Here is a 19521-nt window from a genome sequence, read left to right as displayed (position 1 = left end):
GTATTATGACATGTTGGTAGAACATGTAGCATAAAAAACACCACTTACTTGGGTTAGAACACCTTGACTCTCATGATCTCAGATGGATTAAGAAGGTCTGGATTGCATGGTCAAGGTCCATTGACATGAAAAGGGTTGTCCAAGATAAGAAAATCTTGGAGATTATAAAAACTCCATGCAGATGTTGGCTTTGGCCAGATTCAGACTCTGGATCTAAGAGCAGCAAAGCAACAGTGCTAACCATTGAGTCACCATGCTTGTCTGAAGTATTGGAAATCATCCCCAAACACTTCGGTTAAGCTAAACTGAAACACAACCAAGAAGCTATGGACTGGGGTGGCTTAATACCAATAATAAAAAAATCTGTAGCATCTCAAAAAAGCTACGTTGGACAGGCTTGGTATGACCCACTCTGGCAGATTACAGAGGAACCCTTTCCTTCACCCTTTAGCCCCTGTTAAGAGAACTTATTTTACAATGGTGTCCAGTGAATTACTTCCACGGAAGGGCTGCTGTCTGGAGGAGTGAACGAGAATGGTGCAGTAGCCAGATTACAAAAAGGAGGTCGGTGCAGGCACAAAATCGTAAGGCAGGAGAGTAGTCAAAAAACCGAGCCAAAGCAAAAAATCAGGAATGTTTACAGGGAATACAAGCAGGATAACCAGAAGTTCACTGAAGCTAGTCAAATTATAACTGGCAGCGGACAGCAGGATTTCAGGAGCTTAAATAGCTTGGAGCACCACCCAGACCACCCAGCAGGGAGAAAATACTAAGAAGTTAAATCTCGATCTCTGAGCCAGGATGGAGCTACTAATTCCAGAGGACCCAGAACTAGAGCGCGGCGCCATAAGAAGTGACAGGAAGGACAGTCACCAATAACGATGTCACAAGAGCTTAAACTTGGACAACCCAATGTCCTGGCTGATCGTGGAGAGCAGGACATGTTTTTTTGGTCACTGCGTTATGGAGTGAGGGCAGTCCCATTGGAGAGTAGGCTGCTCATTCTTGGTTGCTCACCATCAAAACTGAAAGGTTAATAAAGACTGTGGCAAATGTTATCTTAACATTCACCCACTGCATTTACAGCAGAACACTCTCCAGTCAGCCCATTTTAAGGATCAGTAGAGAACCAATTTGCAGAATCATCATCAGTGTTTTAAGACCTGAGCCATAGATATGGTCAAATTTTTAGAATTGTTGATCACCTTAAGTTATATTTAGCTTCTGTTATTTAACAGCATACTCATAATTGGCCAAACATGTCTATTTGTAATGGGCCGGAGACCGACACCAAGAAAACCAAACACAACTTGGGGTCTACTGAGATTCGATGACCTAAGTCGATTTGGATAAAAATGCTCTGTTGTTGTCAAGCCATTAGAGGGGTAGTCAGAGGCCATCTGATGGCCCAAATATACCTGGAGTGAGCCCCGGCTTCAAGGTGTTTTTTTTTTTTTTGTCTTTTTCTTATTTGGTTAGTACATTTGAAATTTTGCTGGTCTTCAAAATAATCTTGAAATATTCTCTATTCTCAAGTCCTTTTCAGTGTTGCATCGCTATTGACTTTATACAGTTTTCAGTTGATTTTTCTGCCAGGATTGCCTTGCAGAGATAGAGGTCAGGTCACCTTGTCTGTTACCGCCATGACAGCAAACATTTCAAGTGTCTCTTTTGTAGATCCGGTCACCCACTGCAAATCAGATAGTGTTGAGGGAAGTGCACTTTTCAATTTGTTGACATGAAAGTAGAGTCTGTTTTTTTATTCTGAAATTGACCACCCATGGTTCCATTAAGGCATTTCTATCTTTCTTGAAGTTAACAGACTAAAAATCAGACGTTTTCTCCATATCATGTGTCTGATGTTTTGTTATATTTGTTGGATGAGAAAGAAAATTGTTTGGCATAGTGATTCTTTCTTTAGTAGCCAACATAAAACTAATGTCAAAGTTCAACATCTTGTCAACAGGCGAAAGTAGAATGAGATGATAACCAAGGTTCTGTTTAATGTTTTTGGCCAAATGTTTTTAGCTCATTCTTACTTGGGGGCTCAATACAAAGTTTTGCTCTTTCTGATCTTTAACGAGCAACTTGAGTTTTCCTAGTGTAAAATTTAGTGGTTCACGCTTATTTTACAGGCAACACTTGGCCCAATGCTGAAATGTGATTATTGCGTGATGGAGCTACTGAGCTTTCGTATGGTCAAAAGAACTTGGGTTTTGTTTCAAAATGGTCAAACTATTGTAAAATTTCTATTTACCAATCGCAATTTTTTTTATTGGAAAGATTATGGTCACTTCACAAAACTAAACCTAAGAGATCCATGATAGTTAAGCTGGCCATACACACTAGATGGCTGTCTGTCTAACCATCGTTCGTTCAACAGCCATGTCATTGTTCGATCGACAGCCATTTCAGACAATTTTCCCATACACAACGGCGCTCGCTCGGTTGAGCGCTCCTATGCTGTCTATTAGAAAGACAGAGACTTTCCAGCAGGGTGCCTTACCTCTGGGAGAACAATGTGATCGGCAGTCCGAAATTGGACATTTCCATTCTACCTCTCTCCCAACCATTAGTCGGCCAACACCCCATACACATTAGACCCTCAGCTGAACCTGTCAATATTGGCGGGTTTAGCCAAAATAAATCTAATTTGTATGAGGGCCTTAAAGCGTGCCATACACATTGGCTTAAAGGATTATTCCACAAAAATCAATTATCCCCTAAACATAGGACAGGAGATAATGTGCTGACTGCTGGGAATCGAACAGCAGGGACCTGCAGTGATTCGGAGATCTGCAGCCCCATCCTGAATGGAGTGGAGGTGAGCATGTTCCACTCAGGATGGGGCTACAAAGTCCCATTCTCAGGGTTGATTAACCCCTATTTCAGGATCTCAGGGGGTCCCAGCAGTCAGACGCCCACAATTAGCAAGTTGTCCCCTATCCTTTGAAAAATAACTTGATTTTTGGAGGGAATAATTTAACCACCTCAATGTTGATCAATCGTGCATAAAATGAACAGTCCGACCTTCAACATGCCAAACTGATCTAGCAGATCAGGGACAAGTTTGAAAAAGTGACTATCATCTGATCATGTGAAACACACACCGTGTCAGTCAACAATCACCCAAAATATCCAAATTGGCCTATCATCTTTTTGGCAGACATTTTGATAGGCCAAAATAGTCATCTCGCACCATTCTTCTTGAGCTGAAAGGAAAGTTAAGGACACATTTCTTAGCTTTTAATATTTTTCAAAGCATCAGCAGGTTCCAAAATCCAGTAACCCAATCCTTACACTCACGAGAGTGGCGCTAATAGCGAAAGCTATTATATATATTATGCAGTGGTATAATAAGTACCGTACTTGGTGCCATTACCCATAAGGAAATCAGGTTTTTCTTTTCAGATTACCAGCAAAAGGCATTTTAAAAAAAAAATGTGGTACAACTAGGAATAACTAGGACGTGTAAAACAGTACATGATGTATTTGTTTGTTGTGTTACTACGATAGTCTGACCTTGCTTCTTTGCTTGTGATGACACATTTCTTTTTTACCGTAAAACGCAACAGGTTCTAAGATCGCTTCATAGAAAGAGTGCGGAGCTCATGTGTAGAATATCTTACAATGAAGCCATCGGATATATTCTATGTGTGACATCAGGCCTCCGTGTCACATTTCTCATATTGCTCTAAACGCAAACCATATTTTCTAGGTTTTGTGTACAGAAGTATGAACAGGTGCACACTGCAACTTTGAGCTTTAAATTGTGAGATAAGGTTGAAGTCTGAAACGATGAGTTCCATATACAGTAGCTTTATGTATGTAAACGGGATAGGTGGTGAACTGGTCAAGTTGCATGAACACCGAAGAACACAAGATTGGTTGCTCCATTGATTAGAAATAATAAAAAGTACCATTACTTTTATGATGCAATAAATTCCAAACTCGAAAGGGAAACCCAAATGTTAGCAATGAGTTACATGAGGCCGATGAACTGAGGTCAGATGAATGCCGTTAATCTTCTCGGTGTGTCCCAAACATTTTTAGAACTGTGAGATTGTAACTTAAGGTATTACCTTATCTATGGACATTGGTGTGACTTATCCACCAAGTGGTCACAGTGGAGGTCAATGCCAACATAATCAGAGGCTCAGACCTAATCAAGGATCACTTCTAAAGCCCTACATATTAGATTAAAGTCTGCCAAATTCGCTGATTTCTGAGGGATCAGCCAACGAACTAATGTGCTTGGGGACTTCTGACTCTCACCTGACGACAAATGATTTTGGGGTAGAGAAGGATCCAGTCTGTTTAATTTCAAGGGATAATCTTTTTGTTTGGCTCAGACATAAGTCACTACCAGATTATGTCTGTAGATCACTCCTAGAGAACATGGAAATGCTTAGCCGAAGAGTTGAGCCAGCTCCAATGTGTGAGGCCGGCCCCAACATGTATAGCCGGCCCCAACGTATAGGGTCGGCTTTAATCAACATGGCCAGTGCTAATGGGCATGGGTGGCTCTAATTTTTATGGCTGGCTCCAATGTGTTTGGCTGGCTCCAATGTGTATTGTCAGGTGTAATGTATTTGGCCAGCTCCACATTTCAACCACTTAAGCTGATTGTAACTGACTATGAGATTGAAGCAGTCCGTTCACCAATTTAGCGAATATTACAAGCAATGGCTCAAACCCAATAATCCTGACCCATAATTTTCCAGCAGGCTGAGGTTCTGACAATGATTGGCTCAAAAATATAACGTGGGCTCTCTAAATAATTTTCTCTGGTCAACTTGAAGACCCTACATCCAACACTGGTCCTACTGTAAAATTTTGGTTTCAGCTTTTTGAGCACCGCAAAGTGCAGTGGTGGCAGTTCGGTCAAAGCTCTGCCTCCCATGCTCCCATGGTGGGTCAATGGCTCCATGATTATGACACAAAATAACATCCAATAGGCCATAGCCAGGATCAGATGGCCTTGTTGGAAGTCAGGCAAGTCTAATTTTTTTGACTGGCTCCGTGTGCAGCTCTGTTTGCTTCTCCATATTGTTGCCATATTTTTTCCACACAAACCATTGATCTGCTTGAATAATTGGCCAAATGCACATCACAGTGGCTATAATGGATCCATGCGTGGTCCACTGTGCACATGTTCAATCCATGAACCGATTATACATGTAAATGAGTCCTTATCCCCAGATGTTGCTACGTCACAACCTTTCAATATGGTAATGTGATAATGAGATTTGCCTGTGGGCCACATCAAATAGTAGTTGGACAAATCCCAAGGACCAGTAGTCAATGTTTGTACAAACTGCTGATGGTTGGGATAGTTTCTGGAGAGATTCCTAATACCGGCAACTAATAAAGTCAAACAGCCTAATCGGCTCCTAAAGCGTTCAGAGCTTTGGTATATTATCCTCTAGTGAAGGAGACGATCAGTCACAAAGTTTTCATCTTTATTTGCTGATAACTTAGAAGGTGTTAACTGGGGAAAATGTAAAAATCATGAATCTGCTTATTAATAAAAAAAAACTTAAGTCGGTCTGACAGTGTACAATCAATTAATACTCCTCAGTCTCCGTGGAGGGGTAACTAATACCTAAATATATAAACAACATGTAAAGATTAGATGTTATGAAGCTTGTCGGCAAACCCGTGGGAATTATAATTGGAAGAGTAAACATAATTACACTGAAAGCGGAAAACCTGACCAGCGTTCTGTCTATAGTCTACCGTGATCTCTTGTGCAAGAGTAAACCGCGGATCGGTAGAGACTGTAGGTGCGGCGACTTCTTACAGCGACGAGGTTATTATTAAAGAACCACTGAATCTAGAACATAAGTTGCATTATGTTAAGAATAATTGTACAATGGAGTCAGCATGTAGACCATAAGGAACAATTTAGCAAATTTCCCCATTATGTTTACGCATGGTCCAAAATTTGTAACCATGATAGTTTTTTGGCTTCTTTCTGGTCTGCGGAAGTTGTCCATGTAGGCAAGGAGAAGTCGTTTCGTCTGTTATTTACGGTTTTATGGGGGGAAAGGGAACATTAATTGCTGCGGAAAATTTGTATGCAGTAGTCAGTAATTGTTTTAAAGGGTTTGTGTGCAACAAATTTTTTGCTCAATTTGCAACTTTGAGTCTTGGATAATTGCTAGATGCAAGAGGAGTCCCGTGACAATAATTAGATCGTAGAGAGACATTAAGTTGGCCATACACATTAGACTTATGTCTACCAAACTCGCCGATATCGATGGGTTTGGCTCATGGTCTAATGTGTATGGGGGCATTGGCCATATGATGGTTGGGAGAGATGTCGATCATGCATGTCTGATTTTGGACTGCCAAACTGCCAATCGCATTGTTCTCCATGAGATAAACCATTGTCTGACTTGCCATCCAGAAGCTTTGTCATAGAGACCACAAGAGTGTCCAATTGAATTAGCTCTGCTGTGTATGGGAGAGTCGTGTCTCTCTAACGTTCTTTTGCCCAAAAGCTATCTAATGTGTATGGCCAGCCTTAATCCGCCAAAATCTGTGGGGAAACCTGGCAGTAAAGGCTTCCATACATATTAGACTAAAGTTGACCAAACTCACAGATATAGTAAGGATCGGCCAACAGTAATGTGTATGGTGGGCTTCGAACTTTCCTGACGTATGATGTTGGGGGGAATGAAGGATCCATCATGTTGGATTTTTAATGCTTGTACCTTCTCCCTGGAGATAAACTGCTGCACGGCAAAAGGACAGACGTAAATTAGGGCTTTGAAGTGGGTTCTCCTTTTCTTTTTGGACGCTTCCTGTTACTTTTGACGCATCATCCGAAGCACTAATTTATTAGTCAATAAAAGATGTTATGTTTGGAGATTGAGTGACGTGTTTCACTTTCCCTATTTGCAAACTACATGGAAAATTGCAATGGACTTTTTTTTACAGAGCACAACCGATATAAACTGGAAGCCGCACTGATGGCCATTGTCTTGTTGAACGGTATAGTGCCGACTTTTCCGTTGGATGGAACAGACAATATATGGAGATAGTGTTCCTCTACTGCGTTATTTCCATTTTTTATGATTTTTTTTCCCCCTATTTTTAGACTTTACGTACAGTTTCCATTTAACGCTTCAGCCGTGATTATATGAATCAATTTTTTAACGACTCAAAAACTTTTTTTTTATGCAAAGTGTATTTGCTTTGCTGCTTTTTAGAAAGCAAACATTGTGGGTTTTGTTTCAAGTGAGGTTTGTAATCATTGTACACATACAGATGGGCTTAGAAAAACCCTTTGATTTTGCCATCTGCCGAGCGTGTGTCCAGCAAACAGCTTGTCACTTTATTCAAGAGACAGTGGGGGAAGGCTGGCTTCGCACCTCCCTACCCACCCTGTCTCTTTCCAGTGCTGCTTTAAATATTTGTTCACATCCAAGGCAATTATCTAGAAAATTCTGATCCTGACATTTTATCAGATAAAGTGTACAAAGGCATAGATAAGATGGCTGCACTGTAATGATAGGGCACTGATACAAGACCCCTGTGTGTAGCCATAACCCAGCATGGAGTAGCGATGTCCATCGGTCAATGAGTCGACCCCTTAGCCTGACTTGCTGAAAAAGAAGAAAGGATATAAATTGCCTGACTAGTCATCAACAATCTTTAAATACGCAGACGATACAACATTGATAGAAACAAGAGATAGAACGAAGGACTTATTATGGAGGGTCAAGATGGAAAGCTCGACCATGGGACCGTTACTCAACACAAAGAAGATAAAGATCTTGACTACTGCCAGGTACGACCAGAACACATTTGAGATAGACGATGACGAAATGAAAGTTGTATGTGACATCAACCTACTCAGATCACTGATCTCTCAAGATCCAGCATTGACCTCGGAAGTCAATAGGAGAATAGCTATGAGCAAATCAACAATGAAGTCACTGGACAAGGTCTTCAAAATGAGGAACATTTCACTGGTGAGAAAGACACTGCTCATACAAATTTTGGTCTTTTCTTTGGTAACTTATGGATGTGAAACCTGGATTATAAAGAAACAAGACAGAAGAAGAATCGACGCCTTAGAAATGTGTTGTCGGGGAAGGATGTTATCAATACCATGGATGGCAAGAAGAAGAAACAAATCAATTTTAGAACAAATCAAGCCAGACATGACACTGAAAGCAAAGATCACCAAGCTATGACTTGTCTACTTTGGACACATCATACGAAGAGGGCGATCACTGGAGAAGAACATCATGGTCGGAAGAATAGAAGGAACAAAGCGAAGAGGAAGACCAGCACCCAATGATTTGATAGTATTAAGATAATGGCAGAGAAGACCCAGGTGGACCTATCTAGGCTGCACAAGATTGATCTTACTACAGATTGTTCATCTATCAAGTCACCATGACTGGAGATTGAGCTGAAGGCAGTTATGTAATAATGATAATCCTGTGGATCAGATGATCGCTGAGGGTCTGGGATCAAAATTTCCCCAGTGATCAGTTGTGTCCAATCATACATTTTTGCAGCAGCGGCCTCTGGAGGAGAAGTGTAGGATTGTACTCAAGTGGTGCATTTTGAAGCTCTAGGTTCCCATGCAAAATTTCCAACAGAGCCTATACTATCACTTGTCTAAAATAGTGTTGCTTTTTTCATAAGATGCTTTGGGTCCCCTATTCTCTAGGGTCTGGGTGCAACTTTAACCCCTGCACCCACTGAAGTTATGCCCCTGTAGTACCTTTGCCCCTGGCGTAACTCTAGTGGGTACCGGACCACTATGTAATGTGTGGATGCCTTCATTACCCAATTTGCAGAGAAGGGTGCTCAGGTTTTTCAATAGGGTACTCCCTTCTATGAACCAAGAGGACATGTAAGAAGGGGGTGCCCTTATGAGACAACCCATTTGACAATATATAGGGATTACATGGGTAATGCCCGCCGCAGGTGTAACACAGCAGAGTTTCTCACATGGCTTTTACGGGGGGGTGCTGCAAGTAAACCAAGAGACACATCACTATTTCAGCTCTGCTACGACTGTCTCTGTTTTTCAGCATAATTTTGAAGCCAGCCGAAATCTTAAAAGCATTTTCTCAGCATATTGCTCTGTTTGCCACCTCCGTAATTATATGTTATAAAGAAGAAGACTTGCGCCTATTAATATTATTATTTCAATTAAAATGATTTGCATCCTCCTACAAGGCAATAAATATTTAACGCTCACTGTCAGGGCTGTGGGCGGCTGTAGATCTGTCTGTGCCGTGGAGAGGAGTTGTCTGCGCCTTTCCTGCTCGAAGGAGACCTGTGTGGGTCATCATCACCCAATAATCCTGCCAATGTGCCCCTGTCCTAGCGTCATTATGGATTATTATCAATCATTTCTTGGTCGCAAATAACTGATATGTGTAATCTCACAATAGTTATGGGACAGATTATCTATCTATCTATTATCTATCTATTATATATCATCTATTATCAACCTACCATCTATTTATCTGTTATCTGTTTATTATCTATTATCTATCTATTATCTATCTATCATCTATATATTATCTATATTCTATCTATTATCATCTATAATCTACTATCTGTATATTATCTATCTATTATCTATCTATTATCTGTTATCTATTTATTATCTATCATCTATTTGTCTATCTATTATCCATCTGTTATCTATCTATTTATCTGTTATCTATCTATCTATCTATTATCTATCCATCTCCTATATATTATCTATTATCAATCTATCTATTATCTATTTATCTGTTATCTATCTATATATTATCTATCATCTGTTATGTATCTATTATCTATCTATCATCTATTTATCTATTATCCATCTGTTATCTATCTATCTATCTATCTATTTATTATCTGTTATCTATCTATCTAGGTATTATGTATCATTTTATATATTGTTCCATCTATTTATCCATCCATACATCCATCCTTTCCTCCCTCCCTAACTCCCTCTCTCCCTCCATTTCTTGAAAAAACAAGAAAAAGTAGCACAAAGGTGCCAGCCCACTGGAACTTGCAACCCACCAATGTATGGCAAGAAAAGTGGGTAACGCTCAATAGAAAATTCCACTCAAATAAACGGGTGTCTTTGTTGGGCCATGTGAACAGGTTGCGATGTTTTGGCTCATAAGCAAGTGAGCTTGTTCTATCTATCTCCTGTTCCATCTATTTATCGATCTATGTATGTATTATATGTTTCTTCCTATCGATCTAGATACACATAAACGCTGTGTTTGATATGCCTGACAAGCCCCACAATGTTCTCGCATTGCAGCTCGGGGTTTTGTACAGGCTACTTGGAAGGTCGCTGTTTGGGATCTGGGATCTGCACCTCTGCTCTGCTCTGACTTTCTTTTTATCTATTGTTGTATCTGTTAATCTAGTATCTGTTCCACCTATCCTACTTACATCTTTCATTATTGTCCATCCCCAAACCGTTTTCCTCCTGGTCTATAATTATCTATCTTTCTACTCATCTATGGCACCTCCGTCATTGTATCCATCATGTATTGAACTAGAAGACTATTGAGCCAAAATATTCAATCTCATGGTACAATATCAATGCATTTCCAGACTTCTTTTTCTACTCGAACCCGGTACTACTGTCCCATAATTTGTGGTAAAAAGTATCACTGATTTATGACTGCACTGTACAGAGGTCCTAGCTGACGTACCAGTGATGGATTTCGCTTCTGCATTGAACCTACATGAGATATTTTCTGTCCAAGCCTTTGCAATGTCCTTGACGACTCTCGGAGGGCGTTAACTCTTGTAATCATTTGCTCTTTAATCCAAATATTGTGTGTCAAAGGACTGGAGTTGGTTTTCTCTTGCTGAGAGCAATCTTGCTACTAAGTGTTGTCCGGAGCTGACAGCTGGTGTCATTGTCCCCTCCCTGTGGTTGCGTGTCATGGACCAGATGTTAGATCATCTGAGCCCTAGGTCTCATAGCAGGACAAGGTCTGTTGAGGGTTTCAGTGGCAAGACTCTTCTGCGGACAAAGTTTTCAGTAGACACTTTCCCACTTGATATGAGAATTGATCCAGTGGGACATCATGACGTTTCTTTGTGGACCAAATGTAGTTTGAAGCCGATGTCTGTAGCCAATTCTAAACTTTCTTAATGTGGTGGTGTCTTGGTCTAGTTCTTCTGCATCTACAAGTGGCAGCAAACCTCTACTCAATCCCAAGTTGTGTTTTCTTAATTATACAATTATTTCTTTGTCGCTAATTTATGCTTCGTTCCAAAAAAACCTGATCGCATTTCTGTTTTAACGTAAATTTCTTTTCTGGTTCTAGGCACAACACGTCCACCTAGAGAAGGAGAAGTCCCTGGTGTGGACTACAGATTTTTGACCGTTCAGGAGTTTTTGGCACTGGAACAGAGTGGAACTCTACTTGAAGTTGGGACATATGAAGGTATGAACAGAGAGTTTAACGAGGACCTGTCACTTGTTAAAAAAAAAAAATAAATTAAATACCTTAATAAAAATCTCCGATATCTCCTGATTCTGACACTTTTTTCCGTTTTTCTCTGTGTTGCTCCTTTGCAGAGATATTCACATTTGCTACTTTTAGAGAGCCGGTTGTGAAATCTCTGCTTGTAGTGCAACTGGACATTTCTTCAGCGTCTTCTTTCTTTCTTACACTCCGTCTTCTCAGATGCGGCCAATCAAAGCTCAGCAGGAGTCTATTGGTCTCAGATGCTGCCAAGCTATGATTGGTAGAATCTAGGAGGGAAGGGTAAAAGCATACACCCCAGAGAACACTCTGAAGAAACGCACAGGTGGACAGCAGAGCAGAGATTTCACATATTGTGCTACAAAAGCAACAAATGTGAATATCTCTGCAATGGAGCGACGCAGATTAAAATGGAAAAGAGCGTCAGAATCGGGGGAGCTCAGGGATGTTTACAAGGCATTTATCTCAGCTGGTTTTCATTAGGTTTGATTCATGTATTCTGGAATTACTGTGGGTTTGCGTTAGTAAAATCAGTGGTATTATTTAGTCGCAGTGAAGTGGATTAGCTTTTACAGGTGTTGTCCACACGCTTTGGAATATTTTTTATCTTACTTTGTAAATCTGCACGATTCAATCTTGTCTGGATTTACTGTGCGTGCACATTAGACCCGTGTAGATCTCCACCTATAGGGATGTCTGCACCACATTTATACATGGACTGTGTTTCATCCCCATTCAAGAATTGCAATACTAAAGACATTCAATGAACTGGTGGACGGCCATCATTAGTTAGGCTGATCCTTTCTTCTAATATTGGGGATGCATTTAAGTCCTTTAAAGATTTGTGGACTATTTTGTTTTTACTTGTATTTTGGACTAAAAATAACTTTTTCAATTGGATTTAATTTAATTTTAATTTATTTTGGGCATTTACAGACCCTTTGGTTTCCTTGCACATTGCTGGCTGTAGAATACGTTAAGAGGCTATTCTCAAGTTTGGAAGTTATCCCCTATCCATTGGCTTAGAGATAACTTCCCTTTTGATGGGGTCTGACTGTTGGGACCCCCAATGATTCTCAAACCTGGGACGTGTGAATGGAGCAGATCATGCGCACTACCGATCCATTCGACCACTGCGTCATTCACATGGTTCCCAGAATCTGTGGGGGTCCCAGTAGTCAGATCCCTAGAGATCGGGAAATTATCCCTTATCCAACAGTTAGAGGATAACTTCTAAACTTGATAATACCAGACCAGTGAGACCTTTTTGACTGGAGAATTATAACTCCTTTATCTGTCTTTTTCTGAGCTCCTCGTTGCCGATTAACGACCACAAAACACATCAAAGTTTAGCAGAACTTTCTGTTCATAAATCACCTGTATGGAGCTGATTTCTGAACACAAGGTTTAGCTTACATTTAATGTGATCTGAAATCAGTACCAAAGAGCTCAGAAAAAGACCGATAAAGCTGCTAAACTCTCCCTGACGGATTCTCAGTTGACTCATTCTGCAGCCGGCCACAAATTATGCAACTTTGAGGTTATTTCCAAAATTTTTAATCAAACCCAATTGCAAAAAATAATTTTGCAAAAAAATACATCCATTTATGAAAATAAATATGTCCATATCTCTTTAGGCGGACTTTTTCAGCCGCCATCTTGCAGTTTCTTCACAATTGCCCTGCAAACATCTAAATGTGTTGAATGCAAATGTTGCTTTGAGTTCTGCTCCAGATGTAACACAGATTTCACCCTATAAATTTAATTAACTCTTGAAATAATAAGCAAAAAAAAGGACAAAGCAATGTGACTTCCATAACCAATGGAAAAGCTGGTTCTTCATCATGTCCCTGAGCTTCCATCTGCTTGCACTGTTTGCAGCTCACATGTGCTGGGTCGCGTCCGTTGCAATATAAACCATCCATTTTACAATTTTCTTACAGAATGATTCATTGGAAAATGTGTCGGCAGACCTGCTTACAAGATAATTAAACCATTTGCAAACTCTTGTAATTTGTTCTAATGTGATTTCAAAATTACAGGCTGAAATTTCACAAAATGAACGATGTGTCCTCATAAAACCTCGCCTAATTGTCCAAGGCTAAACAAGGGTATCGGCTATGGAAGCCAGAAAGCAGTGCTGAAAAACAGACCAACATTGCCGGCTTTATGTAATATGAGCTTCACATCATGCCACAACGGCCCATCAATGCCATGCTAGCCATACTACTGACTACACTACTACCCGAGACGGTCATTGTGCTTGAGTCAGGCCATATGAGGTCTGATGGTTGGAGCTCAGATGGTTGGAGCTCAGTATCACCCAAGGAAAGAACATATTGGTAACGCTGCTGGTGGTCACCATAATGCTTGCTGTCCTTCGTGGTCAGAGTAGCCCAAGGCATTGGGGTAACCAGCTAACGACGGGCCCTGGTGCAAAATTTGCACCAGGCCTCTCACCTGCATGTTCCTTAGATATATGGGCCCTTGTAGTGTTCCAAGTCCTGTGAAGACATACATGTCCACCCCCTCATGTAACAATGTCCTCAATTCTGGGCCCCTTCCAGGCACAATGTTCTTCATCCTGGGCCTTTTTTCTTGGTATAATTGCCCCCATCCTGAGTCCCTTCCAGTAATATATGTCCCCCATCCTGTTATAATGTCCCCCATCCTGGATCTCTTCCTATAACGTATGCCCCGCATCCTGGGCCCCTTCCAGTAACATATGTCCCCCATCCTTTGTTTACTGTCCCCCATCCTGGTATAATGTCCCCCATCCTGGTCTAACGTCCCCCACCTAGGGCCCCTTCCCTGTAATAAATGTCCCTGTTCTTCGTCTCTTCACCAAAAAATATTAAAAAAACCCGATTCTACTCAACTTCCCCTACTCCCATTTTGTGCTGTCTCCCCTTTCATAGCTGGTGCAGAAACCGCCAGCCAACTTCAGTATGCAAGCGATGGGCATAACGTCACTGTCCTGTGCCGACGTCTGTCGTTGACCTCTGATTTCCAGATAACGAGTATTGCAGTGCAGAGACTCGGCAAGTCTCTGTAATGCAATACATTTGAGCTGAATGTGCATCTTGAGCTGCTGGTGCCGGCGGGCCCACCTCCTGAATCGGCCAGGCCAGGTCGCCAAAGCAATCTGCAATCATTACGCCCTGGCCCAAGGGTTGATGTATACCAATGATTGGTGTCCTTAGATGGCATCCATCTTGGAGAGCTTAAAACATCTGGTAAGAACCAAGACATCAAGTTCTTGACCTAAAATTGAAAACTGTCGGTTCTCCATCATCTGGTAGAGATGAGCGAATACTTTTACAGGACTCTGGTCCATCAGCCAGGTCAGTATTCCATGGGCGCTGGATGAGAGTTTTGTGAACTGACTCCTACCTGCCAGAACCCGATGGTAGAAGTGGGCCCCTTTACCTCTCAGGCTCCTGCGCGGCTTCACCACTGTTGTAAGCCATTCCCAACATAGATTCTTTCCAGACTACCCCATAAACATTAGTAATGAATATGGATGACTGAAATGCCCTCTTTGCTTCGGAACCCCATGGTTCTACAAGTGTTAGGATGGCGGTACAGCTTTTTACAACTGTAGACCCAAAGGAGCATTTCTCCTCAAGTAGCAACTAACTTAGTGTGATGAGGATTGGGCATGATGAAATCCAACATGGCCAATCATTCGGTCTCCACACAAGGTAGGACACCCCGAAACGCATCAGATACTTGATCAGTTCCACCAAGATCTGCTTGTTCATTTGACTTTATTTTACTTTGTTTGGTATCTGCTCTTTGGGCTTTGCCTTTCGCGATTTTATATTTTGGATTCTAGCTGATACCTCCTAGATATCAAATATCCTCCCTAAGTATACAAATAATAAGAACCATGATAATTTTTGGAAATTATTCTCTAACAAGCTGGAGATATGGTGTCTTACGATCAGGAAAATAATTTTTCAATGTGCAATTCTTTGCTGATTTCTCTGTTGAGGAAAGGGAAGTTTCCGACCCTGGTTGCGCTAGCAGCGGTGCTGTGAGAACAGATGCGGGATCTCGGAGATAATGTGAATGTCATGCTGGTTGCGTTTGTACCATGTCTAGAACTAATACCAGATTTAAGAACTCAGTTTATGATCTGGGAAATTGGGTTCCTGGTGGCGCTGTCCTATTTCTAGCTCCTTGGCAATTTAATGGGTTGTAGTCTCATGAATACATTTTTGTTTCCTATTTCTGGGCTCCACATCTGCCTGTTTGTGATCCTGCCCTTGTATTATTAGTCTTTCTAATCGATTTGTGCGACTAGCCTTTATTTTTACATACTGTTGAAGGGTTTTAATGCTTTTTTTCCAGTTTCCTTATGGGCCGTAGTTAGGAGGAGCCATTGTAGCGCCATATGACCTTCTTATTGGGGATTCTGTATTCCGACCCTTGCCGTTTACGATGATCAGTCAGCGCTGCTGTCATCACTACTTGTGAATATATAATTTGTGATGCACTGTGGAGTTTATGTTGTTTGCACTGGGGAGTTTATGTTGTTTTAGATGCTTTTTAAAGAGCTCCCACCCATAAAACAAGAATTATTTTCTTAGCTCTTTATGCTGCACCGTTCCCTTTTTATTCCTCTTAGTAATTTATGAATAAATTAACAACTCAGTGGGATTAGTTTGGGGGGGCGTGTCCCTGCACAGCTTAATACCATCCAATCGGTGCTACAGTACCAAATTGTGCAGGGGCGTGTCACCAGCTTGTCACTCCCAGTTGTAAATTTATTCATATCTTTCTATGAAGAATAGCAGAGAAATGGCGCAATGTAGAATTCTGCTAAAATCTGCTCTGGAATTGTTATTCCATGCAAGTATTTACTAAAACAGAAATGTCGAGGAGTAAGTGATAGATCCCCGTTAATTACAGTTAGGGCATAAGTAAAGAAAAAAAATCGACTTTGTTGTTACATGTGTAGGCAAGTCATACTAGAAATTTGAAACTTTGACCCTTTGGGGTGCGTTCTAGAAGGCTCGGCGCTATGTTTCTACCTCTGGAACAGGCTCATGAATTTTTGTCGGAGCTGGTATAGCAATTTTAGAATTTTCCATAGTTTCCAGTCCAAGGATTTTTTTCATTGCTCCTTCCACCAATGAGAGCAGCCCTACACAGATGCGACTCATATCGACTTCCTACTCGGTCTCAATAATTCTCTTAAAATGAGTTGGCTGGGTTTGTCCGATGACAGCCATTCATGGCTGGTAAAATTGATTTTTTGGAGGGGCTGCTGTTTGATGACTTGTGTTTCGTGGATGGATTTGTTGAACAATCCGATTGTATGGAAATCTATTTGCTATGGCTATTTCGACCCCCATCACTACTTATGTGGGTAGTAAGGATATGACATAGTACTAAAACTAGGGTGGTGGCACATGAAGTCCCTTCAACCATGGCTACTGGCCCTTAGAGCGTTATATATGCCGCCATATATTCCCTTCTTGAGGCATGTGACACAATGCTATGGGCACAAGAAGATACAGAATGGGCCCATAGTAAATTAAGGGTCTCATATTATGGCTCTTTATAACACAAATCCATAATCTGGCCATGCATAAGGTCTAAAACATGCAACGAGTGCAATCTGCATTGCTACAGTACAGCTGTGATGACGCCACTAATGTTTGCCATGTATCGTCAGCTTACAATGTTTTCTTAATATGCCGATAATTATATTTTCACAGCAGCGTGTTTAAGCTCGGGGTGACAGTCCTAGCAGAATAACAATAACTCTGCTTGTTTGCTTGCCTGTTTTTCCTGCTGAATATAATTGTGCGCTACGTATTAACTTGCTGACAGCGAGCATCTTCCCAATTGATTCTTCCAGATTCTCACTTGCCCAGATCTTCGGACAGTTTTGCAGAAAATCTATAACTTGATTTTATTTTTTTGCTAAGTGTTTTTTAGTGTTGGGCCTGGTTTACCAGAGCAGTCCAGAGTAGGCTCGCTTCTTCTGTTTAGACCTCATCCAGACATTTTTTTTGTAGTTTATCTTTGCGTACATACCATTTTTCATCAGTTTGCTGATTCCATTCTTTGTGCATTTTTGTGTCTCATCTGTTTTTCTTGTTTGCAAAAAAGAAAAAAAATCAAAATCCAACTCTCTTTTGTCTATTAAACAGTTAAAGAACCGGACAACCAATTTACTTAAATGGGCGAGTTTAATCCGCAAAACCGATCGAGAAAAGAACATCCTAGTTTTCATTTAATGCTAACATTCGGTCCACACAAAAAGTGGAAATTTGAACAACGCCATAAACTTTACTATACATGGCGCTATAATAATAAATAATAATAATAATACTTAGGGTATGTGCACACGTCAGGATTTCTTGCAGAAATGTCCTGACAAAAACCGGACATTTCTGCCAGAAATCCGCATGCATTATTTTTTGTGTTTTTTATGCGTTTTTGCGCGTTTTTTTTGCGGTTTTTTTTTTGCGTTTTTTCCCTAATGCATTAAATAGCGGGGAAAACGGGAAAAAAACGCAAAATTAATGAACATGTTGCTTTTTTTTACCGCAATGCGTTTTTTTCACAGAAAAAAAACGTATCATGTGCACAAAAATTGCAGAATGCATTCTAAATGATAGGATGCATATGTATGCGTTTTTATCGCGAAAAAAATGCGAAAAAACCTGAACGTGTGCACATACCCTTACGGATAGAAAGTATATGTAAAATAAGGACGTCTGAACGAGGCTGTATGGATTGGAAGCAGGGCTGTGGAGTTGGGTGTCCATTTTGGTGGAGTCGGTATAAAATGGACCAAATACATTGGGTACAGTAGTACAATGCAGGATGTGCTGTAAATGTTTTCATAAGAATTTGGGAAAGTTATGAAATGTCCTATAAATGTCTGTTCTGTTCCTGATCAAGGATCTGGGCTTTTAGTTTAGATGAATCTGTGCTGCACTTTGACATGCTCAGTAGTGATTAGGGCTGTGGAGTCGAAGTTGAGATGAATCTGTGCTGCACTTTGACATGCTCAGTAGTGATCAGGGCTGTGGAGTCGAAGTTGAGATGAATCTGTGCTGCACTTTATGCACATGCTCAGTAGTGACTGCTGTCGTGGAGTCAGGAGTTGGGGAAACAGAGGAGTCGGAGGTTTGGCTTACCAACTCCATAGCCCTGATTGGAAGTATTAATCTGGTCCCCTTCCCAAGTGATGCCTATTTGAATATAAAAATATTTTAGGGCACAGACTGGTAAAAAAAAAAAAAACCCAAGCCATACTCACACGTAGCGTAAATGCTGCATTTTTTTTGTGTGCAAAAAATTTGCTGCTTTCAACAGTTCAAGCAAAATGGATGTGACTTTATGGCAACTCGTGTTCACAGTGCGTATTTTTTTATTCTTTTATTCCTTTGTGAGGAGCCTGAAAAAAAACCTCATGTAAAACACGAATTTTCGTATTTATGTACTAAATAAAACCCACGTTAACCAAAACGCTGCTTGAAATCTGCACCAAAAACGCATCTAAAAAAACGCCATCATCAAAGCAGAATTTCTGTTCTGGCACCTGTAGGAAAAAAATCAGCGTTTATGCAACGTGGGAACATGGCCTAATCGTCTTTCTGACTGATCCCCCCACAGGTCTCATTTTGATGCTCTCCAGGGCTCTTTTCTCAACACACCCGAAATGGCCAAACATGTTAATTACTAATGGGACAGGTTTGGCCGAAGAGGAAATTCCAGCAGGACTAGGCAGTAGCAGAGGTGTAACTACAATAGCTGCAGGGGTCGCAATCACAATTGGGCCCTTGAGCCTAAAGGGGCCCAAAAGGACCATCTGGACCTAAGGCTAGGTTCACATTGCGCTAGGGGAGTCCGTCTAACGGACACGTTTTTAAGTAGTGAAAACTCAATGTAACGGACATTGTAACGCACCCATAGACTTGCATTGTCTGATGCATCGTGACACATGCCTAAATTGGCATACGTTTGCCACATTACGTTTTTTTATGACGGACCTTGGAACGTGGCT

General features: G+C 40.9%; 1 protein-coding gene across 9 annotated transcripts in view; it reads left to right on the top strand.

Annotated features, from left to right (window-relative positions):
• MAGI1 (membrane associated guanylate kinase, WW and PDZ domain containing 1) overlaps positions 1 to 19521 on the top strand; it is a 446025-nt gene that overhangs the window by 316393 nt on the left and 110111 nt on the right. For all 9 annotated transcript variants that reach the window (XM_077275976.1, XM_077275974.1, XM_077275973.1 and 6 more), the window contains one exon: positions 11328 to 11447. In XM_077275976.1, the coding sequence (XP_077132091.1) occupies positions 11328 to 11447 (120 nt within the window). The remainder of the gene's footprint in view (positions 1 to 11327; positions 11448 to 19521) is intronic.

This window comes from Ranitomeya variabilis, chromosome 8 (assembly GCF_051348905.1).
Source record: "Ranitomeya variabilis isolate aRanVar5 chromosome 8, aRanVar5.hap1, whole genome shotgun sequence".
Lineage (NCBI taxonomy): Eukaryota > Metazoa > Chordata > Amphibia > Anura > Dendrobatidae > Ranitomeya > Ranitomeya variabilis.
The sequence above is the reverse complement of the archived record's forward strand: the minus strand, read 5'-3'. Positions and strand labels throughout refer to the sequence as shown.